At 38.4% G+C, this 24,220-nt stretch overlaps 1 protein-coding gene across 2 annotated transcripts in view; it reads right to left on the reverse strand.

The window, feature by feature from the left end:
* Nucleotides 1-24,220, reverse strand: part of ADGRV1 (adhesion G protein-coupled receptor V1) — a 266,144-nt gene that overhangs the window by 167,707 nt on the left and 74,217 nt on the right. For both annotated transcript variants that reach the window (XM_027671225.1, XM_027671226.1), the window contains 21 exons: nt 23,655-23,818; nt 23,046-23,139; nt 22,397-22,426; nt 20,347-20,425; nt 19,575-19,713; nt 18,915-19,056; nt 18,254-18,516; nt 17,042-17,217; nt 11,549-11,673; nt 10,690-10,856; nt 10,464-10,607; nt 9,515-9,622; nt 8,774-9,026; nt 7,973-8,095; nt 7,582-7,804; nt 6,918-7,122; nt 5,836-5,982; nt 3,494-3,749; nt 2,095-2,303; nt 1,235-1,408; nt 646-828 (listed from right to left, as the gene is read on the reverse strand). In XM_027671225.1, coding sequence (XP_027527026.1) covers nt 646-828; nt 1,235-1,408; nt 2,095-2,303; nt 3,494-3,749; nt 5,836-5,982; nt 6,918-7,122; nt 7,582-7,804; nt 7,973-8,095; nt 8,774-9,026; nt 9,515-9,622; nt 10,464-10,607; nt 10,690-10,856; nt 11,549-11,673; nt 17,042-17,217; nt 18,254-18,516; nt 18,915-19,056; nt 19,575-19,713; nt 20,347-20,425; nt 22,397-22,426; nt 23,046-23,139; nt 23,655-23,818 — 3,404 coding nt within the window. The remainder of the gene's footprint in view (nt 1-645; nt 829-1,234; nt 1,409-2,094; nt 2,304-3,493; nt 3,750-5,835; nt 5,983-6,917; nt 7,123-7,581; nt 7,805-7,972; nt 8,096-8,773; nt 9,027-9,514; nt 9,623-10,463; nt 10,608-10,689; nt 10,857-11,548; nt 11,674-17,041; nt 17,218-18,253; nt 18,517-18,914; nt 19,057-19,574; nt 19,714-20,346; nt 20,426-22,396; nt 22,427-23,045; nt 23,140-23,654; nt 23,819-24,220) is intronic.

Below are 24,220 nucleotides of genomic sequence, written 5' to 3' on the forward strand. Positions count from 1 at the left end.
TGAAATTTAAAATAGGTAAATTGCATCGAATAATAGATAAACAGACATTTTTCAGTTCTTCATTTTTCTTCTTGTACTCCTATGTTCATAATAAGAAGACATAATTTCAAGGGTAGTTTCTAAGTCCATCAATGTAAATCTTGTATGTTAAAACCAGTGGACTGCTCTGCTTTGGTACTTAGAAAGTGCAGGTTGAACATATTATACTTCAGTCAAAATTCTGTTCACTAAGTATATCTTCCTATTTGTCAAAGATCAGTTATATTCACTTCAAATCAAAATCCCTCATTTACACTAAATATTCTTACGTGCATCATGAAATTTAAAACTATGTGTAGAACACAGCTAAGAAAACATATAGGCTTATTCTGAGAATTTATAGAGAAGATGGATTATGCTACAAATTTCAGTGTAACAGGGTTGTCCTCATTTCTGGAGGTACCAAAGGCATACAAGCCTACTTGGTCAATGCTTATGAATATTCTGTTTTCCATGTTAAAGAACTGAAGTTGGCAGCATCATTCATACACACAGGGCCATAAATAAAATGTTTTCAATTAAAAGATGCAAATTCTGCTAGAAGAAAACAGCTGAAACTCTTAAGCTAGTAACCCAGAGACAGCTAAACTCTCAGCAAGTGCATACCTGCCCCTCTGCAAATGTAAGGTTTCCAAATGATGGTGTGAAGTCTTCAAAGCTGGCAGTTGAATGAATGGCTTCCCAGTACAGAGTTACTGACCCAAACCTCCCAGCCTGTCGAACAACTGGAAGTTTCAGTGCATTCTGTGGTGGTGGTACCTCATAACCAGCAACAGCTCCAGTGATATCCTGTAAATTCAAAAATAAACTGCTGTCTCAGCAAACTTTTTCTGTTTTCTTTTTTTTTTTTTTAATGTTGACTTGCAGTTAAAAGTAATAAAAAAAAAGAAATACATAATTACTTCTAAAAGGTCTAGATTTAGTATTGACCTTGCTTCGACCAAAAGTCTGGATTAGATGACCTCTGGAGGTCCCTTTCTATGACACTGGTTTTAACACTGCCAGCTCCCTAATAAATTTTGTATATCACATGTGATGAACGTCTTAAGAAGGAATCGTTTGTCTGGTATCTGGCCACTTTATCCAGAACAATTTAGAGCCACAAAGCCTATCAGACACTCTCAGAACTGGACTGAAGAAACAGACTCTCTTGCTGGAATGCTACTTTAAATATTTTTCATTCAAACTTACTTACCTTTGTAACATTAAAATTAAATACTCCTCTGGCATCATCATTTTCCTCAATTGTTATTTCAGCTATTTCTAATCCAAGCCTCTTCACACTTGGCTGACCTCCAGATGAAGAAGTGACCAGTTGCACATCAGTAATATTGATTATAAATGCTTCCTGTAATTCTGGAATATTGTCCTGAAAAAATATTTTTAAATGTCACTTTTTTAGTAAAACACTCTTAAGTTATGATACATGCAGGAAGGTGATTCTTGTAGGTCGCTTACTGTTCAAAACTTTTCAGCATTTGGGAGCATATAATCTACCCCTTGCTTCATACTACATGAAAGGTGAAGAAGAAAGACTACTTTTGCTGAGTTTTAGAAACTGAAGCTCACAGTCAGACTGCAGATCTGCAAGAACAGTGGAAAGCAGTGCTGGCTGTCACTTGTTTCTGCTAACTAGAAGAAAGTTGCCTAGATCTCAGAAACTAAGTTAGAAATGGAAAAGCAACACCTCCATTTTAGATATATTTAAAGAATATACCTATTTTTGGTGAAAAAATAACATTTTCTGAACTACAGAACAAACCTTTTAAGAAGCATATAAAGTAAAATAAATCCCCTGTAAAAACCTGCAACAAGTTGGCAAACTAAAAAGCACCTAAGACATTTATAAATTTTTCCCTTGTCATTTTTATAAGTTAATTTTTGGACTATAACAAAACAAAGAATTTGATTCATTCATTCATTCATACTCAGTGACGAGTACTCAAGTTGTTTTGAAAGAGGTGGCTGCAAGAATATACTTCTAGTATAAAATGAGTACTTTTTCCCTTTCCTTAAAGGACATTAATAGCTAAGGCTATTAATGAGGTTACTTACAGGCAAAATAGTGACTGTGACAGAAGTTGTTGTTGCATTCTCAGCCATAATGACTGTTTTCTTTTCCAGTATATAATCCTCATTCTCTGTTGCTTGTTTGGAGAGGGGGAGTTCGAGGTTTGGTGCAGTCCTCAAATGAACTGCAAGCTCTCCAATAAATCCTTGTTCTCGAACAATTTGTAGAGTAAGAGTAGTTGAATTCACTTGCCCTATAACAAGGAGGGGAAAAAAGACATGATTGTTTTAGCAGAAAATCCAATAAATGATGAAACACATCGTCTGGTTAAAAGTGCTGGATTTGTGACTGGAGAAATAGAAAGAGATAAAAACGTACTCATATACTTTGTAGTTTGAACCAGTTTTTGTTACTTGTATTATCCAGATGTTATTTCCCAGTTATCACCTGTATATCTTTCATTTGAAAATATAACATTTAAAGATTGGAAAAAAACCTGTGCAACCAATGAAAGTTAAGAACATTCCTTGAATCCTAACTTCAAAGTATTAATGTTTATAATGTCTGTGCATGTAAGAAACCAACATACTTTCAGTTTCACAACACTTTCAGCTGCTAAAAAAGGGGCAACACTTGAAATAGAACTGGTAAGGAGGTTTTACCTGCAACAATATGCTCTGATGGAAATTGTATTTTTCATATATGTAATTTGTTAATATGGACAGAATAATAAAGTGTCAGGAAATTTCAACTGGGCTGTTGAAGTACAAATAGCCCATCAGGCAGCTGCAGAGAGGCTGCAGACAATGCCAGAGCATCAGCTGCTTCACTCCCTGAGCCTGGAGGGAGGGCAGGAGCCTGAGCATCGTGGCAGTTCTCCTCTGGCCAACTGCCAAAGATCCTTCGAACCTTCACTTGGTGCCTGGAAGGAAAACTAACAGGACCCAATCAAACGTGCATCTGGTGAGTAGAAAACACCACTTCCCTTTTTCATTGCAATCAAATTCACTCCTGATCTGCTTCCTTCCTTCTCTTATCCCACAGAGCAAAAAGCTTTCCCTTTTGAGCCACTTCAAGAGGAAAGTCTTTCTATGTAAATTATTTTAAATAATATATTAATCCATTAAATGGGCAAGTTCGGCTTTTTATGAAAACAGAAGTATTTTATGCATCAGTGATTTGCAACACAAGATGCCAAAATAATAACAACTTACCTCCTAAACAATGGCTGGATAATGTTGATATGTGAAATGTGAAATACAGCATAAATTGTATGTAATGTAACATCACAGCTACATATTTTAAGGGATATTAGTATAAAAATGTTGAGAAAAGATATATAATGTAAGTATTGTATATATATATAACCACTGTTATAGTTTCAACAATGCTGACTTTGAAAAAACCACACATACTTTCCTAAGAATCAAGAAACAGACTTACCTTCTGGTTCTGTGGTTTTAACAAAGAGAGACTCCATATGCCATTCAATCACACCATGTGGAGAGTCACTGGGTAAAATGGTAAGTACAGCTCTTGCCCTCTTGGGATCAATGACAGCTCCTTTTGTGGTATCTTCCACACCCACAGTGGTAACATGGGTGAGTGTGATTTCCACAGTCTCTGAAAGTTCTGCAACACTGTCCGCAAGAATTGTCAGCGTGATTGTGGACAGGGCCTGACCTTCTGAAAACGTAATCTAAAGTTTTAGAGGGAGAGGGGAAAAAAAGTCAAACTTCTTCTCAATGTTGTTATACCAACTGTTCTATTCTGTAAAACTCTATCAGTTTTAAAACATAAATACACATATAGAAACATCTTATAGATGTGTAGAATACAAGTTTGGAAGGGACCTCAAGGATCATCTGGTCCAACCTTTCTCGGCAGTAGCACAGTCTAGACAAGATGGCCTAGCACCCTGTCCAGTTCAATCTTGAAAGTGTCAATGTTGGCGAATCCACAACTTCCCTGGGGGTATTCTTCCAATCAATGATTGTTCTCATGGTGAAAAGTTTTCCTCTTACGTCCAATCAGAGTGTCCCCAGACGTAACTTGTATCCCTTGTCTTTTCCATGTGACACCTTGTAAAAAGGAAGTCACCTTTGTAGCCACACTTTAAATACTGGAACATGGTGATAAGGTTTCTCCTCAGCCTTCTTTTCTCAAGGCTGAAGAGTTCTCTCAGCATTTCCTCATATGACAGGCTTCCCAGTCCTTTGACCATATTTGTGGCCAACTCTGGACCCTTTCCAGCCCATCCATAACTATTTTCCATAGTGGGTACCAAAACTGAACACAGTATTCCAGGTGTAGCCGGACAAGTGTAGAATGGGATAATGACTTCTTTATCTCTGCTGGGGACAGCCTTGTTGATGCAACTCAGAAACAGTGTTCACTCATATTGAGTTTATTAATGACTAACAGGACCTCCAGGTCCCTTTTCCCAGAGCTGCTCCCCAGCCAGATCCCAGTGGGTACTGCACTCCTGGATTATGTTTTCCAGAGCGACCTTACACTCATTTCTGGTGAATCTTCCAGCCTACCCAGGTCTTCCTGCAGGGTGGTTCTCCCTTCCAAAGTGTCCACTTCCTTACTCAGTTTGCTGTGATTAGCAAACTTCACCAAAGAACACTTGATCCCATCACCCAGATCACTTATGAAGATATTAAATACTGTTGGGCTCAATATTCATCTCTGAGGGTCCACACTTATGACAGTTGTCAATCTAAAAGCTGTCAGTCTGAAAAGGAGTTATTTATCACCACCTCCCAGGTGCAGAATAATATACCAGTTTCCATAGGAGGAGGCTGTGGGAAACTGTACTGAAAACCTTGGAGAAGTCCAGGTAGAAAATGGCTTTTGTTTTTCTTAGTAAACTGCCTTTATCTCAAGGTTTCCACCTTATTTTCTCCCCATCCTGCTCAGATGGGGAAGTAAGAGAGAAATAGGTGGGGGTCTGTCAGCCAGTGAAGGTCAACCCACCACATATACATATGTCAAATAAAGGATGAACATATAATATCTATCAAAATTACTGTTAATTGAAGAAGTGTCTACTCTACTTTGTTTTTTTTCGTCAGACAAAATGATTGATACATGCTTTATGTATCTATACTATATATATATTCCAGTTTTGGCATCCCTCATATCCCCTCCGCTGATTTTTCTCTACATTTTTTTAGGGCTTTGTGTCTGCTACAGACAGCCACCAGGTGGTGGGCTTTGCCTTACAGAACCTGGCTCCTCCTGGTCCCAAGGCATACCAAGAGCTTTGGCTGGCAGCAAACACTGGGGTTTAATGGTTGGAAATCTAAAAAGTCTTAGAAACAGAGAAAATTGGAACTTGTCACATTCTCCTCGGCCACTTAAGGTCTCTGTTGTATTGAGAAGGTCAGAAAAAAGGGCGAACGCTCCCAGATTCCCATCTATGCAAGTGATTTGACATAGTAGCTGGATCTCACTGCAGGAAGAAAGGAAGATGGGAATAGGATACTACAGATAAGTATTTCAAGTGCCTGGACAGCATTGCAATATCAGTTTCTAGAAGTACAGGAGTGATGCTGAGGTATTATGTGCCAGCCAGAAGTGCAAATTGCCAGAATCAGAGGAAAGGACCTGAAAGAAGGAATTAACAGAAAAGTGGGGCAATCTAACATGCTGTATTATCCTTCTCTCTCACTACATCTGTACCTGTTGTCTGAGACAATATAGACAATGTCTGAGACAACACAGACAACAAGCACTTCTTGTTGTGCTTCCCCACTAACAGTGATATTATTACATACCATTCCCGAAGTTGGAAATACATCACTTGTGCTCCCATTAGCAATCCACTCAACCATAACTCGTCCATATGTTCCTATTAAACGTTCAATATTCAATGTGATTAAACTGTCCTGTTCCATTTCTTCAATTTGCTTAAATAAAGAACTCTGGAAAACATACAGTAGCAGAACCAAAACATTATTTTCTTACAAAGAAAAGTTTCTTTAGGGAACCGGGTATTCACAGAGAGCCAGAGACACTGAGCATCAATAAGTTAATCTACTCTTAAAGAGCCAAATACTAGTCCATTGATTAAGTGTATATGTCTTAATTTAGAAGTACTCAACAGTCTTAAGCTTCATAGACATTAAAAATCTAAAATGTCAGACCTCCTTATCCTAAGGCAAAAACCCCAATGTTTTTTGCTATTTTTTTAGTACGGTATTTTATGTCCAAATCATTTGAAGAAGATAACAAAGACGTAGACCTTCAAGACAGACATATTTTTACTGCTCTTACTGCTTACACAAGTCCAGATGCAATGTTTCATTTCAGTAACAATTCTTCTGTGTTTCATATCTTCATATATTTAATACATATATCTGTTTAGATAACTTCTACAATATTGGATTATATAAGAATTAACCACTATAACTAATACCTTTAGTCTGACATTTTTTCCAAGTTATTCTGTTCAAACAGATTGGTTCATCCTGTGGTACAAATCAGGAGAAGGAAAAGGATTTTTACTTAATTCCCTTGATTAAGAATCAGTAGCAACTCTATAATGATATCATATAAGCCATCTAAAAACTGAATTTTTAGGTAGTTGAAAAACTGATGAAGTCATATGTTATTCTAAATGTAAGGGGATTCTAAAAATTCCACAATAGGGACAGACTGGAACTGAGTTTCTATCACCTTGCATCTATATAATCAAATAGCAATGCTAAATGCATGTCAATAACCATCTAACTTAGGTTGCTACAAGTCTTTAGAAAAACAATCCCTTCACGTTTTAATTTACAGTTTTTGTATGTTTGTTTTCCATTATTTGGAAATTATATATACATATTTTAATGATTTACCTTACAGGTTTTACCTGAGCAAATGCAATGACTCCATAGGCATTGTCATTGGAAGGAATAATTATGTTAACAAAACTGTGAACACCAATCTCTGCACCTCCCTTAGGGTTTTTCAGCCACACTTTAAAGCATTCTTCCTCCTCTGGGATGATGTCATCCAGGATATTTATTGCTATCACAGCTTCCATGTCCTCAGGCTCAAATATCAATTCACCTGAACTAGCATAAAAAAATAAACACACAAACTATAAACTGAGGATAGCTGATTAATGAACTTTGAAAGCAGTACTGTAAATTTAATGAGTATTATTGAAGCTGAAATTATTGCCTGTATTCCTAAGTAACTGACGTTTGGAAGTTGTAGGTTAAATGTCCTTTTTTTTAAATTACAATAGAGCACAGAGTAACTGAAATTACTTATTAAAGTAATTTAATTTATCCTAAATAAAAGTTTTAATAATACCAAGTCATAACTGCAAGTTCCTTCCTTCTGTGTTTTAAAGCCAGTTGTGAAGACTTTGACCTCAGGTATCCTAAAGCTACCTGTGAAACGTTCTCTTTAGTGTTAAAAGCAAAACACCCACAGAAGTCTATAATGCTCTCTGTTGTAACAAAAACAGTATCACATTAAAAGGAATGCAAGAGCTGGGAGAAAGTTATATAAAACAAAAAACCTACCTAGGTATAAAATCTGACTGGTTGGAGATAGTGGTGAGCTCATAAATCTGGGAACTGGACTCTCTGGAAAGAGCAATCAAGCTCTTGCTGGAGTTCAGAGACCTTGCAGTGGCTGAAGAGATGTGATCTGCATATGGGGCTTCCAGCACCATGGAAAACTGGTTCCCTTCTGAGTTCCAGGAATACAGTGCTGTTGTATCCTTATCAGAGAGCAGGATGTGAACTACATTGAGCAAGGAGGAAAAAAAAGGAAATATTCAGTGACATAAGCTCTTCTTTTAAGGCCAGAAATGCCCTTGGCAGCGCAACTGTTAAAGCACCTCTTAAAATCTGAAAAAAAAAAATGAAAAAATGAGCATATTCAATTCCAGTACTATACATGAGGTCTTACCTAAACCTGAAGGAGGCCTGAAAACATGGATATTTCTTACAGCACAGACTGGAAGAGACTGAAAGTGTCTGAAGGTAGACTGCCCTGTCTCCCAGATGAATATTTCAGAAGAATTTCCAGATTCTACAAAGGAGAAAAAATCTTACATTATATTGCTGCCTATTAGTAAAACCACACACTAGTGGCCATTCAAAGGCAGAGATTGGCAGCTTTAATTAAAAAGTGATACCAATGATCGTATCTTCCTTTTTACTTGGTGCATAACTCCACAGCACAACTTATCTCCATCAGATGATTCATCTAATTACACCATTTAAGGGCTTTTCTGCACACATCCATATATAAGAACACTAAAAATGTCAACAGACAACAGTCAATTGTAAAGAAACCTAGGGACTGCAATATAAACTCTTAAATAGGCATAGGGATGCATAAAAGAATGCCTAAAAGGTCATACTTGTAATAAAAAAACTCATGTCCTTTGCTCAACAATGATCTTTGCATATCACAACGTTCAGAAAAGCTTAGAAAGGTGCAATTAGCAGCTAGATGAATGGAATTATTCTTTACTATTATTTTTGGGAAAATATTTAATTGGTTTCATAAATATTTGAGAACAAACACAATACTTTTATTTTCTGAAGAACAAAACACAGATTACTTTGATAAGATGTTTATCATCAAATTGTCACCCCCCAGTAATATTTTCATCCTTATCTAAACTCCTTTACCCCAAATGCCTTTGCTACCAAACAAGCAGTATATACTTAGAAAACTCAGTGTTTGTTTTCTGCTAAATACCTTCTGCAATAATTAAGTAGATATCAGATCCAGAAGTCCAGGTCTCCATATGTTTGATTTCTTTTGCTGGTAACTTATGAAGATTCCTAAACTCATTATTCAACCACTGGTACAAGAGCACATTCTGGGTGTTACTTGTAAAAGAAACTACTAGGTACATAATCCCTCCTCGAGGAAACAAGGCAATGTTCAGAGCTCTGTAAACTGGAAGTTGGTAATGCAGCACAAATAGATCTCTATTCCACTGGAAAACCTGTGGAAATATGAAATATTTTTTATTATATATTCATAACTAGCACCAAGAGAAGAGAAATTAAGTGTCATGATAAATTAGGATGACTTGTAATGAACTGAATTCCTCATTTCTAAGGTGAATCCTACATTAAGGTAGAAGCAGACTGGTAAGTAAATACATTACTGTAAGCATCTGTGCCTGTTCTTCAGATGACCAGGTTTATGGTCAGAAGCTCCCTGTGTTCTTACAGGTGTTTAATGTGATAGATTTTAAAACTGAAATAACACTAGCAATAAAATCAAACTAAGTATAAACTACATGTTAATGTAGGAGTGTTGTTACATTTAAACCAGTCTAGAAGTCTAAGTCATGTAAATCTGTAATAGAAATGTAAGGCAATTTTCAGAAATACATATTTAGGTTTTTTTAATTATCCCTTCAGAGTTCAAACTCAAAACTAACCAAATTACCCAAATCAAAGCCATAGAAGATAAGTGTATTCTAACCTGGATGGAACTGAAATTAGTGGCGTGACTCACAAAAACCAAATAGTCTTCTTCATCCACAGCAAAATGTTTGACATGTCTGGTATCCAAAATAGAAAGAGTCTGTATCTACAAGGGATATATGGGAAAATGGTATTTGGAAGTCACTTCAAGTAACAAGTTTATACATATATACACACATTTTTAAGAAATTGCAAAATTACATATAAACGATATATAAAAAAAGTACAAAAAATTTCATAGATGTAATTCTAAATTTACAACACTAATGACTTATCATATGTTTTTCAGAAAATGTTCTATGACTTCCTTGCTCCACAATTTCTTTCTTCCCTTTCTCGATCATTTTATCCCACCCCCAAGATATAACAACACAGTAGACAACCAGTTGTAATAACTGCGGTTATTACATTTAGGAATGGTATTGCCCAATTTAGTGTTCCCACTGAAACACCCCAAACCACGCTGCCACTCACTCAATCCTCTCCCCACTGTGGTGGGATGGAGAGGAAAATTGGAGGCACAAAAGGCAAAGATCATGAGTTGAGATAAGAATAACTTACTGGAAACAACAATGAAAGAAGAAAATGAAGAATAACAGCAACAATATTAAAAACTGAGGGTACAAGAGAGCTGAATGATTCACACACGAAAGCACTCACCACATAGAAGAAACACCGACACACCACCCTGACCCGCCGAATGGCCCTGTTCCCCTCTGAGGTGATACAGAATAACCTGTGGATCCCAGCCATGCCCCCTCCTGGCTACTGCAAAAATTGACCCTGTCCTGGCCAAAACCAGGACAGTAAGTTGCATCACTGAAGTCACTCAGAGTGTTCGGGTCTCAGACTACCTGAGCACAGAGTGCCTTTTCCAAAAACATGGCTGGAGTGGAGGGCCTTCCTAACCCCATTATTTCATGATTTTGTAAATAAAACAGATTTACCTTCAATAGTTTGCGTCCAGGTATGAATGCATACACACTGCTGTTGGAAGCTCCCTGTCTAGTTCCTCCATGAGTAATCACAAGGTAGGGAGAGGCACGTATTTGGAAAGACATACAGCTCTTAGGATTCCACATACTGAAATCCTGAGAGAGGAATAAAAAAGTAGAATTCAGATTAAAATTTTTTATTAGGTGGCACACTTGGTGTTTGTAAGCAAGCATTTACCTCAACAGCAACAAAAACTCCTTTCCACTGGTAGAGAGTAGAAAACACAGCTGGAGGCGTACGCAAAAGCACACCATACAGGACTTCTCCGAATGGAAAAAAACACCAGCTAGCTGCTGACTGCTCCACAAAGCTTTGCAAGACAGACAGGACATTGATACTACCCCCTGCAATACAGTAAAATAAAAAACTACTTATCCTTGAAGTCTTCTAAAACGCCATTTTCATTATTTACTTTCCAAAACTACATCTAGTATCAGAAATATTGAAGTTGTCTTTAAATAGCTGGTATGAGTGTGTGCAAATGCATGGAAATGGTATAGCACTGAGGTTGTAATTAAAGTTAAGCAATAAATGCATTCCTCATATATTACAATTACACGTGGAAGATATACAGGCAATTTGAGTGTGATTCAGAGTGACTCATTTTGGAATTTGGGTAGTGAGAAAATGAGCTAGATAGAAAATAATAAAAAGTGACACAAAAACTACAAAATGTGTTCATCCTCAACAAGCAGTCAAGGCACTAAGATTCTTAAACTAAGTCAGCTGATGCTTACAGAAAATAGTGTCTTTTATACTGTGTTAGAAAAATCCAAAGTTACAAATAACAGATTTTATAAATCAAAGGTCTAGCGACGATATAAGAACAAGAAGAGCAATACAGATTATTGAAATTCTAGCAGCAGTGGCTGATGACAAGCTGACTCTTAAGTAGCTAAGCTCTTTTATCTATTAATTCATGTGATCAAGTCTGAATAGGTGAGTTACATTCCAAAGTTACATCTCCTATATTTTTGGCTAGTCTCTGCCTATTTCCACCCAATAGCAAGGGACACTCTCAATAAAGTGAACGTACTGATGCCAAATGCAGTATCCGACAATGTCTCCCACTCAACACTCACAGACACGTTGAGCCCATTACTCCGTGAAACTTTCAAATAAACTGTAGTATTGGCTTCTTCAACTGTGAAGATATTTGTCCTAAATGTGAGAATTGCGAAAATAAATTTTAAAAAGGATTATTTTTATAGTACACAAATACGATTCTTACAGTACAATTCCAGCATAGAATATGCAATAAAAGAAAAATATTGGTTTTGCTATCTGATGTAGTGACATTGATTAGGTTATCCAGTGTTTCCTAACACAAGACCTTGGCAAAATTATAGGGAATTCAACTAAATCTTAAACCACCCTGAAATTCAACACATCAACCATACAGTTAAAGCTGAATGATTTCTCAAAACATCATTCCATATGACAGAAACATAGAATCATAGAATGGTTTGGGTTGGAAGGGACCTAAAAAGTCATCTAGTTCCAACCCCTGTCCTGCACCATGGGTGGGCAAGGACACCTTCCACTTGACCAGGTTGCTCAGAGCCCCATCCAGCCTGGCCTCGAACGTTTCCATGGATGGGTCAACCCTAGCTTCTCCAAGCAACCTGTTCCAGTGCCTCGCCATCCTCACAGTAAAGAATTTTTCCCTAATATCTAAACTAAACCTACTCTGTTTCAATTTGAACCCATTTCCCCTTGAACTGTCACTATGTGCTCTCATAAATAGTCTTGCCCCATCTTTCCTGTAAGTTCCCTTCAGGTACTGGAAGGCCACAGTAAGGTCACCCTGAAACCTTCTCTTTTCCAGGATGAAGAAACCCAATTCTCTCAGTCTTTCCTCATAGGAGAACTGCTCCATCCCTCTGATCAACTTGCTAGCCTCCTCAGGACTTGCTCCAACAGGTCCATAGCCTTCCTGTGCTGGGACGCCAGAGCTGGATGCAGACTCGAGGTGGGGTCTCAGCAGAGTAGAGCGGGTCACCTCCCTTGACCCGCTGTCCACACTGCTTTGGATGCAGCCCAGGACACACTTGGCTTTCTGGGCTGTGAGTGCACATTGATGGTTCATCTCCAGCCTCTCACCCACCAACACACACAAGTCGTTCTCGGCAGGGCTGTGCTTGATTTGTTGACCCCCCAGTCTTGATTGATACTGGAGGTTGCTGTAGGAGTTGGGGTTTAGGAAGGATGCTGGATGAAGCATCCTGGGAAATGAAGTCTTGAAGTACTCCCACACACGGGTAGTGAGAAACCCATGACAAGTCAAGGGACTCACGTGTTACCTTGAACCCAGGTATATAAGGTGTTGTCTCATTTGACTAAAGAGAATTTGGTGCTGAACCCCCAACCAGCTAGCTAGGTCCGTATAATTTATTTACTCATTGTATTAATAAACCACAAATGGTGCCCAACGTGGGGCAGAACCTGTATCAGGGATGATTAGAAACTACCTTGTAACAAGGACAAAATTCGGTAGCGTTCAGACAGGTTTGTTTTAGAAACTTGGAATGTTTTTCTCTGAAAAAAAGCCAGACATCGCATACTGAGTTAAAAGCAGGCAGAAAACGCGTTAAAGGACGTCAAATACCAGTGCAAAAAGACGAATGGGACGTCATGCAGCAGAGGACTGCCTGGGAGCTCCAAGAATCTGAGTATTGTGCACACGAGAAACCTGGTAGAGCAAGCTTGGAAAAAAAGAAAAGGTAAAGCCACAAAGAACTCGAGCGAAGAAGCCGGTATGGGAAGCTAAAATTCAAGGAAAATTATAGAAATAACTATAGCAGGATTTCTGCTAAGCAAAATCTTTAATGTGACTGCCCGGAAAAAATTTGGAGAGAGAGCTCCACAGAAAGCAGAGGTAGAAGATTTGGACACTTTAAAAATCTCACAAAGAAACTTAAACTGGTCCATGGAGAAAAGCTTTAAACCTCCTGTTCACCCCACGAGCCCTAACAGACAACGGACTCCCCCAAGACACCGGGAGCAAACAAGGGGGTGGAAGAGAGCCACGTGCAGACAGAGACCGCATGCAAACCTAAAGGACCCGAAAACAAAGGACTTGGGCTGGGTTTCTGCGTGGGCAAGAGCGAACAAGTGTCGTGGACCGCAGGGTTGCTGGGGAGAGACAGACCGTAAGTCCACGAGGCCCTGCCAAGCTGCAGCCACGTGGCAGCCATGCCGCGAGTTGGGAGTCATCATCTTGCCCTTAGACAGTTTGTCGAGTCTCCCAATTTGAGAAAGCATGCTTAAAACATGTTATTCCAGTAAGCAGAGAACCAACAGAGGACAAAGCGCTGCCCCTGCGCCGGCTGCCTCCGTGCTGCTGTTAAAAAAGTCCGTTGCAGTCGCTGCACTCTGCAGAACCAGTGTGAAAAATCCCTTAAACAAACGCCAGCTTCAACGCCTGCAGGCGATCGAAGCACTGTTTGCAATACTTGTCAGCAGCAGCGGTGTGGGAGACGCGGCCGCGGGGCTTGCAAAGGCTCACGACGCCTGGAGCGTTTCGCCGACGCTTAGAGCAGCATGCCGCGGAGCAGAGGCGCGGGACCCACAGGCGAACATCTCCCGCTCAGCCCTTTCCCAGCGCGAAAGCGCCGGGGCCGCGGAGCGGCAGCTCTGGCTACGTGGGACCCCTGGGGAGGCTGGGGCTGCTCGACGCGGTGCGGGCCCCCGCGGAGGGGGACGAGCGGCGAGAGTGTGCATCTTGCCTCGCTGCCCTCCCCCCCCCACAGCGCCGCCTGCGCCACGCTGGGGGACGCACGAGCTGTGACCCAGGGCCGCAGCGGCAGCTGCGCGGAGCCCCGCCAGAGCCGGGACCGGACCGAAGCCGCAGCGAGAACAGGGCAAGAAACGGCCGGATGGTCGTCACGACCCCAGGGGGACTACACGGGCTGGCCTGGTGATATAGCTCTGCGCGGCTCGGGCGGGAGTGAGAGCCCGCGGAACCGAGGCGCGGGGACACGGCGCAGCGAGGAGCAACTCCGCCGTGCCGGGATGGGAGCGGGGCCGCTTGAAACCACGACGACTGCGGCCCAGAGCCTTGGCAACGGCAGCAGCTCCGGCCACACGGGAGCTGGCGGGGCCGGGGACACACGAACTGCAGACAAGAGGCAGAATCCTATATAGGTCTGCCGTGAGCAGAGAGGGAGACACACAGCCTCCAACCGGCGCCGACAAGAGACCTCCGGGGGGGGGGATTCTGCCGTCCGCGGGGAAGAATAATGCAGCCAAGCTCCGGGGAGGCCGAGGCTAAGAAAAACAGCCACACCCTTTGTAGTGAAACAGAGCACGAGTGAGCTGCAAACAGCTTAGCTGAGCCTCTTGCACAGCTCAATGCTACAACGCTTTGCTGTGGGCCTCCTGCACACCTCACAGCTACAGCATCATGCTGTGAGCTTCCCCAGAGCATACAGAACTAATATAACTTTGTATCTTTTGTCTTGAGAAACCTTTGGTGGAAACACTGCAGCTTAAAGGTTTTGTTTCTATTTGTCATTAATTCGCTAGTAACTTTGTTAAATTGCTAAGCTGTTAAAGTTGTTAAGCTTTCAAATATATCTGAATAGAAACAGTTAATGTGACAAAGTAGTTCAAATAACGTGTTTAAAAAGTTTTAAGCGTCTCCATACATTGTTAATTAATGCACTCAGATGTTATTGTTGCCACAAGAAGGGTGTGCATAGTGTTTGCAAAAAGCTCCAGCAAAAAATCATCTTAACCTTCATTTTTGAAGCAAAAGACATTACAAGACATTAAAATGACTTATATTGCTTTGCTTCAAGCTACAGCAAAAGACAAATTTGAAGTAAAAGACACTGAAAAGCCATTAAATGACTTCTAGTGCTTTACTTCAAAAAAGCCATTCCTGGACAAATTGCAGAGAAACTGCATGTTTGCCTGACCTTTACATCTGTTTCAACCCCACTATCTACCTAAGACTGTCTAAATTGTTATTAACACGTTTGTTACGTTTGCTACTAAGAGCAAAAAGCAGCTGCCAAGAATGAATGGGACAAGAACTAAAAATTAACTGCATCCCAAACCGAGGACAGCTTAGACTAATAGCTTACAAAAGATGCTAAGTTTCAAGCTCTGTTGGCATGTTGTAATGATAACTTGTTTTATATACTGTGTTAGCAGATATAATAGTAACTTGTGTGTGTATCTTTGAGTTTATTAACTTTGGTTTTCTAAACAAAAAGGGGGAAACAGGAAATGCAGGTGCATAAACAGGTAAAAAAGGTTAATAAGCCTTGATATGCCTCATATTAATTCCTTTTCAAATTTTCAAAACAGATACAGTTGCCAGACATGACTACCAGAAGTGACAGATTGAGAGTAGTTAAAAAGCAGGGACTAATAAAAATTCTAAGTATGCATGAATGAAAAATGAATGAAGTGGCAACTTATGTATGAATGTGAAAGCTGAATGAATGAGAAGCTGTGTGAACATGTATGCGGACTTAGAGATACTTATGCTTCATGTGCCTTGAACATGAATTACACTTGCACACACAACATTTGTTCTCCAAGGGCCCTTTCCTTGAAACGGAGTTGAATTTCTCCTGGTTACCAGTTACATGCAGGCCCTTGGGGAACTGAGAGTCAATGTTTTACCCAGTTGTGCTAAAGCCCTCAGATAATAAAATTGTTGTTTATCCCAAATACACATTAAACCTTAGGTAGAAAGTTTTAAGTGAATTTGCTTATTAAAAATGCTAAAGGTTGCACTGTTTATGGAGTTATAGATCAACAAAGGCCTTATCACATTAGGCCCTGCTTACATAGATGGTTAAAATAAATTTAAGAAATAAGTTACGAATTGTTAACGTTAAAACCTGTTCTATTATATGCACTGTTCTGTATTTCTTCATTAAAATAAAAATGGGGGGTTTGTAGGAGTTGGGTTTCAGGAAGGATGCTGGATGAAGCATCCTGGGAAATGAAGTCTCGAAGTACTCCCACACATGAATAGTGAGAAACCCATGGTAGTTGGTCAAGGGACTCACGTATTACTTTGAACCCAGGTATATAAGGTGTTGTCTCATTTGAATAAAGAGGATTTGGTGCTGAACCCCCAACCAGCTAGCTAGGTCTGTATAATTTATTTATTGTATTAATAAGCCACAGGTTGCTCTGACCCACGTGTAGCACCTTGCACTTTTTCTGTTAAACCCCATGAGATTCCCACGGGCCCACTCCTCAAGCTTGTCCAGGTAATAATGGCCCATTTGGTTCTGAAAAACAGCCGTGAGTCAAGAGTGTATCTCACAGAAGCTTAAAAAACTTAAATTGTAAAATGTGTGATTTTCTGGACACTGATCTAAGGTTTGGAGCTCTTAATATGGATTACTATTATTAGTGGAATGTTAAGGGACTAATGAAGTACCATGTCATGAAAAAAATCCATAGAGAAATCAACATTTCTAATGATGAATAGTCTATTTTAAGTGGTTTTCTGTTTTTCTGTATAGCAGTAGTAGTATTTGATAGAATAAAAATTTAGTACCTATTTGTAAGTGGGTAGATGCTGAAAAGCCCCAGTGGAGCCTGGTTCTGTAAAATTGTAATCATAGTTTGCACTTTTGTGCCTAGTCTGGCTCCTCCAGTTGGATTGAACAGGGTGACAACAAAGTACTCATCCATTTCTGGTTCTCCATCCAGGATTGCAGAAATATGCAGAGTCTGACAAGAAAACAAGCACAGAAAGCTGCTGAGACTTGACAGCTAACGATGACACACTATTCAGACCCTGCTGCTTTTTCTGTTCATTCTCTGCACAGCTCTGGACAGCACAACAGCAGCTCTTGAAACTGGAGTGAGGCAGGGACAGTTCAGGCTCAGGTTCTAAAGTCATCCCTCTGCTGACCTTGCAACACTAACACAAGCATAACCACTTTTTTTTTATTATTATTTTTCCATTCTCTTTATTCTTATCCTAAGAACCATATTTAGAGACTGTATTAAGAAATCTTTTACTTGCCACTTCCCACAGATCCACTAAACTGGCCATCACTGAGGTTCCAAACACACTTCAGGTCAAGAAATTGAAAACCAGCGTTTCCAGCAAGGTTTGTTTCAGATTCTACTCCACTAACCGTAGTATACTAACCTGTTACTGACCCTAGCTTCACTGAAAAAATAAAATAAAATAATAAAATAAAATATAATAAAGCAACCATTAAACTTAAGCAGTCAGGATTTCACACACTTAAGCTAGCTCATTTTCTAGCTGACATGCCTGTGGGGACAGCAGAGAGGCAGTGAGCTTAATACTCCTGAAAAAAAAGTAGTTTTCAATTTCTGTGACTGAGAGCTCTTCACCTTTTGCCATTGCTGCAGCATACTTTGTTCAGTTCAGGCCACGTAACAGAACGGGAGCTTTACTCCCACTTTAACTATTTAGACTTGTAAATTATGACTTCATGACAAAGTTTGTGTTTCAGCTACGTGCTAAATACATACAAATAAGTGGCCCTATCCATACATAAATATTATATACCCTTTATATTTTTTCACTTTACCTGAACTATTACAAAGAGCACAAAATCTGCAACAAAGCACCTTCAATTTTATGCGCTGCCATGACTCAGTTAGCTCCAAGAATGAAGGAAAACATCAGAAAAAATTTGTACATGAAAAAAACATGGACATTTCTGAAAGCCTTCCAAAAATTTTGAAAAAACTTTCTTCACTTCTTTGGTAATAACTATCATATTACCTTGAATCTGACTCCCTCTTCCAGCACAATGTATCCCTGAGAAGGCATCAAATCCACTGATGGCTCTGAAGAATTAATTTCACTTACAAGATATTGAACAGTCACGGTTCCAAATATCCCCTGAGGAGGTTCTCTAATAATATCTAATACTGCAATGCTTTCCATCAGATGGAGAGCTGTTTGCTCTCTTAGGAAGAAGTGATCGCTGTTATTGAACGACAAAACTCCATGTCCATCATCATTGGCAAATATAGTAACTGTGGCTTTTGAGAAATAAATGATGGAAATATTCTTTAATTAATATAGTAAAATATAATTGTACATATATACAAATAAATACATATATACATGAATCCACTCTTCCTTTAGTGTATAATGCTGATATTACTTGAAGAGAGTATGTAAGTATTTTGCTTTATCTAGAAAGATTTCTAGAAAGGAAGAATCTAGACTAAAACTTCTGCACTTTTTGATTCCTTATTTTACATATTATTTTTTTAATTTTACACATTTCACAGGGATGTTTAAGAATTTTCCAAAAGAGACTAATAATCTACCACAGCAGGGCTATGGTGTTTTCTGAAATATTCAGAACAAAATTGAAATCACTGTCACTAAAATGACAATTCTGAAGAAGGAGAACATCAAAACTAAGTTTTACCTGTTGTGTTCTTCCCTAATTCCAGGCCCAGAGAGGGATTTGTTAGAATTAACTGGAACTTTTCAACACCTTCAGGAATATCATCATCAAAAATCGTAACAACAACAGACTTATTCCTTTCTCCATCAGCAAAAAAAAGAGTCTAGCATTGAAGCACAGAAAGCATTGAACACTCAACAGCTGTTAATATACAGAGAAATTTTAAACTAAGGCAAAGCAGAATTGTCTTAGCTAGGAAGGAAAGAGGAGGCAAGAAGAGCTGTACTTTCTATGTCCCTTAGAAATTGATCGAAATAGAAGCAAAATAGTTCAGCATACTGCAGAGTGAGGACAAGCAAGAGCAATTCGCTTTGAGAGTTCTGTTGTAAAAAATATTAAAACTTACATGGAATCTTATATGCTCTTGTCTAAGGAAATTGTATTTGAAATAGATGTTTGAAAGTTTACAATGTGTCTTATATTTAAAAATGCTTCAATACTAAAAGAGAAAGAAAGAGTAAAATAAGATGACTAATTCTATCTCATTCTATTCAGATGATCAAAGCAACTGAAACATGCTGAAAAATCTAGCTGTACTAGTGATCATTCTGCAGAATAAACAAGAGGACGTTCTTTTGAGGAATTTGAAGGAATGAAAATTACTAGATTCAGAATTCTTACCCTTGAGGTCACATTAAAATCCAAACCCAGCTGTGCCTCCAGATTTTGGGCATAAAAAAATACAGACACATTGCCATAAGATCCTTTGTTTCGGTATGCCATTATTGTCAGATCCCCGTGAGATTCATTAACTTCAAAACTAAAATGAAAACCAAGACAATGCTCACTGAGCACGTTCTTCTGAATAAGATGGTAGATAACTGTTATATTTTCACTTCAAATCATCCCCTCTGCTTTATAAGAAAAAGGCACCATTACAGTAGCAGCATTATTACCAATGTCGAATGCAACCTTTTTATCTTTGTTTCTTATGTAAATGGAATTATGTAAAAACCCTATAGGATGTTGTCCTTTTTTTCCTGCTTATTAGTGGCAGATTAAGCCTGTCTATGGTCACAGATGCCTTCTTCCTAGCTCCTGGAAATCAGAGAAAAAGATCTGGAAGATGCCAGCGTGTATGCTTACATGGATGCAGAGGCTGGAGCACTGGATGGAGGCTGCAGGACTGATGGAAGTTCACAATACAAAAGAACAGCAGCAAAAAGAACTACATGGTAGCATAAGATTTCTGAGTAAACATAATGTAAATGCTAGTTTCCAGCATGGGAATTATCTTATACTTTCCAGTTCTACTGAATTGAATGATGTGTTGCCATCTCAAATATGGGACCCTATTGTTAATAGAAGTTCCACTGTTAACTGAAAATTAAAATTACTGAGCAACTCCAATCATTAACTGACACAGGGAGTTCTTCAAAGAGACAAGACTTACTTGGTACTTTCCCATTCAACTACTCCGCTTACTCCATCATTAGCATCAATAATAATTTGTGAAGTTAAACCTTCCACATCTAAAATGGAAAACAGAAGGACAAATATGAAGAACAATGAAGTCCATTTTCATTATTTTCAAGCACAACAGAAGAATTTCTTTATTTCTCTACTAATTTTGTAGAAGAAATATGTAATTTTCTGTTTCTAAAATATGGAGGAGAAAAAGGTCATGGGGAAGATAATTTGGAAAGCCTTAAAGAAAATCTATTTTTACTACCTTATAATTAGAACTGCAAGACAGTGCCTTGAATTACAACTGTTACATTTGATAATGCATAGAAAAAAAACTAAAGAAAATTTAGAAAAAGACCCCACAGCACAGAAAAATTAGAAAATGCCAAAAGCAAGATTTGTCAAGGAATCTCAATTCATCATTATGTGTTTTTATTATGATGACATTTAATGTTCTGCAGACTGTGCCATTCTGAGTACAGAAGGGAAAATGAGTAAGAAAGAATAATAAATGATCTAGTATTTCATCTCCTGTTCATGTTTCAGTGCCTGATCATAAACCTTAATGACACACACCTCAGATTCTGCTACAAATATAGAATTATTAATTTCCTTATAGGTAGTTTATGCACTGTAATATTCTATTACTTTATAAAAACATATGTATCTTCACAGTAACTCTGAAAGACGATTGCATGTATTGCCCTGTGAAAATACTGAAAAATTGATAGATGCCAGAAATGTCCACCACTTTCAGGGACCAGGACCTGACAGTCAGAACTTGATTTTTCTGAGAACATAATACCTTAATTTGTTCAAACAGCATCACATGATTACCTCAATTTACGTCAATTTACTTTTAATAAGACTTAAAAAGAAATGAAGAAAGAATGACAATTTCTACAAAACAAATTGACTGCACTGGATCTGGAGTAAATACACTATTTTTAGATCCATTTGAAAGATCTCTATTAAATCAGACAAAATGAAATAAAAGGTCACTGCCACGAATTCAAACCTCACACTATGAGGTAATGATGAACATCATCAACAGCTGCAACACTTCTACATATCAGAAATGTTACTGAAGTTTATATATCCATAGAGAGTGCCAGCGAATATAGATCCTTCATCTTCACTCCTAACCTGTGTTTTCCCTTGTTGTGTTATAGTCCGATCAGTTCACCCAAGATCTGTAATAGTTCACTTTCAACATCAGACCTCTTCTTTCATGGCTGGCATGCTTCCCTTTCCCTGATGCCCCCCTGCCACTCTACTCCAGCTTAGAGTCCTTCTTCTATTCAATGTTTATTTGTTTTTCTTTCATCGTTGCCCAGTGTTGAACATTTTCCCATTTCTTAATTCTTTGACTTTTTTGTATTAAGAGTCAGGCCTTTTCTTCCACCTTTTCTAGAAGATGGGAGTAAGAGGAGCATGGTGAAGACATAGTTGTCTTTATGTTTACTGTTTCTGCTCCATATCTGTGAAGCCTCATATCAGAAACAGAGGTCACTTAAGTTCCATATGTTTAACTGTATATCACAGACACCCCAGACCTACACCACATGGCCATGACAGGAACAACATATACAATATATTCCAGATGCGTAGAATTGATTGCACATGCCAGTATCATGTGCAGGACACCCATTTTTTAATATTAGACACCTAGACTTATATTAAATATTTTCTGTGGAGTATGGCGTTGCTGTATGTCCTAAACAAATGCACTGCATCAACAGGGAGCTAAATCCTCAATTACGATAACTGATAATCCTCAATTATGACAAAGAAAATATACCAACAGAGAAAACAAGATTAGAAAATAGTCTGATAACAGAATTCATTGTGACATTTTATAATAAGGACAAGTTTTTGCCTTCTGGATTAAAACTATTATCTGATCATCCTATGTACAGAACAATTTAGTTCAGAAAATCCTTTGTACTTTAATGTTACCCTTTTCATTTTTAAATTTTAGACTCGACTAGTCATAGCTCAGTGTCTACAAACCAGCAATCAGTCTTGCAAATTACCTTTCAGTCTGTAACGAGTTAACTCTGTCACTACAGCACGCATGCAAAGGAAAAGGGAAAAGAGTCATAGATGATGTTAGAAATAATCAGCATAATTAGCCTCTAGTACCACAGGATAACTCAGCTGCCTTTAAAGCCTATGGCAGCTCTGCTACCAAATTCAAAAGCAGAATGAGAATCTAATTAAGCAAACAATAAGTTCACTGGAAGAGGAGAAAAACCATACAATATAAGTCCTAAAAGTAAATCTGATAAAGAGCAATAAAAAGCTGCTTTTGAAAGAGTGAGCACAGGAACCACATGAGGGATTTGTTTTAGACATATTTGTTTCCATTATTATTGGAAATTAAAATCACATTAACTGACTGCTAATGAAACATCTGAGATAACTGTGCTCTCCAACTGCTAATTACTAACTAACTCCTCTGTGAAAATTGCCTTATAGTTTTTACAGGGCTTTAAAAAGTAAGAAGTTGTGTAATAAGGATTATAATATTTGATATTCTACAATGTTTCTTGCAGAGTACCTGGTCACATATTAGCATAGTTGGCAAGTAAGTGGAATAATGAGAATACGCTAGAGTAATATAATATGATTGCAACTGATATAAAAATAAAGTTAAACATAATTCTGTATAAGTTGTTTTACCCAGCCTAGGTAGGGAAGAAGTCGAATGGTTCATAATAAGTTCCACTGAAGTCAAATTAACCAAGAAGAATTCTTGCACTTCTGGCACATCGTCCTACAAAACACAAATCCAGTACATCTTCTTTTCATTTTCTCTAAGAAACTGTAACAGAAGTTGCCAAAAAGCAACATACTAGAAGTCTCTTACATTATGGCAACATTTTCCCGCAACACTTTCATATAAAATGTATTATCTTGAATGAATTATGAAGTAAGACCATTTTATTTAATGGAAACAACTGTGTTGACACTGAACTAGACATGTGAATAAATTTCTGCCCAATTTTAAAGGCATAAGTTTCAACCATTGATAAGGTAACAGCCTGTAGCAAGCAATGAATTACACTGGTCTGAATATCAGATAATAAAGTCTTAATGAGAGAGTTTAATTTCATTTAACTATAGGCAGTACTGTTCTCTGTTATTATTTATCCTTATGTGAAATTACCATTAAGACACAGGCTTTCTAAATTACAATAAAAACTAGCTTCAAGTAATACATAGGTTGCAAGCTTCAGGTTTCACAATTTTCTCTTTTCTGTGTACCGAGTGTGAGGGTATAGAATTTACCTCTAGAATAGTAACACTTATGACAGCTGATGTTTCTCCTTCTTCCAAAATCAGTGAGTCAGAAACAGCTACATAATCAGCTCCTGGTTCAGCCAAGGTCCCCTCTGTCTGATTGCTTAAGGTGACCAATCCTGGAACTGTGGCATATGTAACATTGATAGCACCTGTTTAAAATATGACCAAAAAAACCAATTCTTACATAATGCTTACCAGAACAGACAAACAAAGGAAATCAAATGCTCCTTGACAAAATGAAAAGCCCAACTGCAAACCACAAGGATTAAAAGAGTAATCTGGAGCCAATAGAATTTTGTTATTGCTTTTAACATGCTTTTAGTCCAGCCTTTGATGATTTGTCCAACAACACAGGACTTGGAAAGCATTAGGACCAAATGTATTCAGGCTTTTGAGGTGCTGTGGACTGAAAATATTATATTACTGAAGTATCACCTGGGACTTCTAATGTATTATTAATATCAGCTTCAGTGCCAAGGGAATTAGTACATTTCAGGAGCAACTGGTATCTAAAAAAGGCTCTAAAGGCAGTGCTAAATCTAGTTTCCTTC

Source organism: Neopelma chrysocephalum, unplaced genomic scaffold, assembly GCF_003984885.1.
Source record: "Neopelma chrysocephalum unplaced genomic scaffold, ASM398488v2 Primary Assembly neopelma1_97065, whole genome shotgun sequence".
NCBI classification, from domain to species: Eukaryota; Metazoa; Chordata; class Aves; order Passeriformes; family Pipridae; genus Neopelma; species Neopelma chrysocephalum.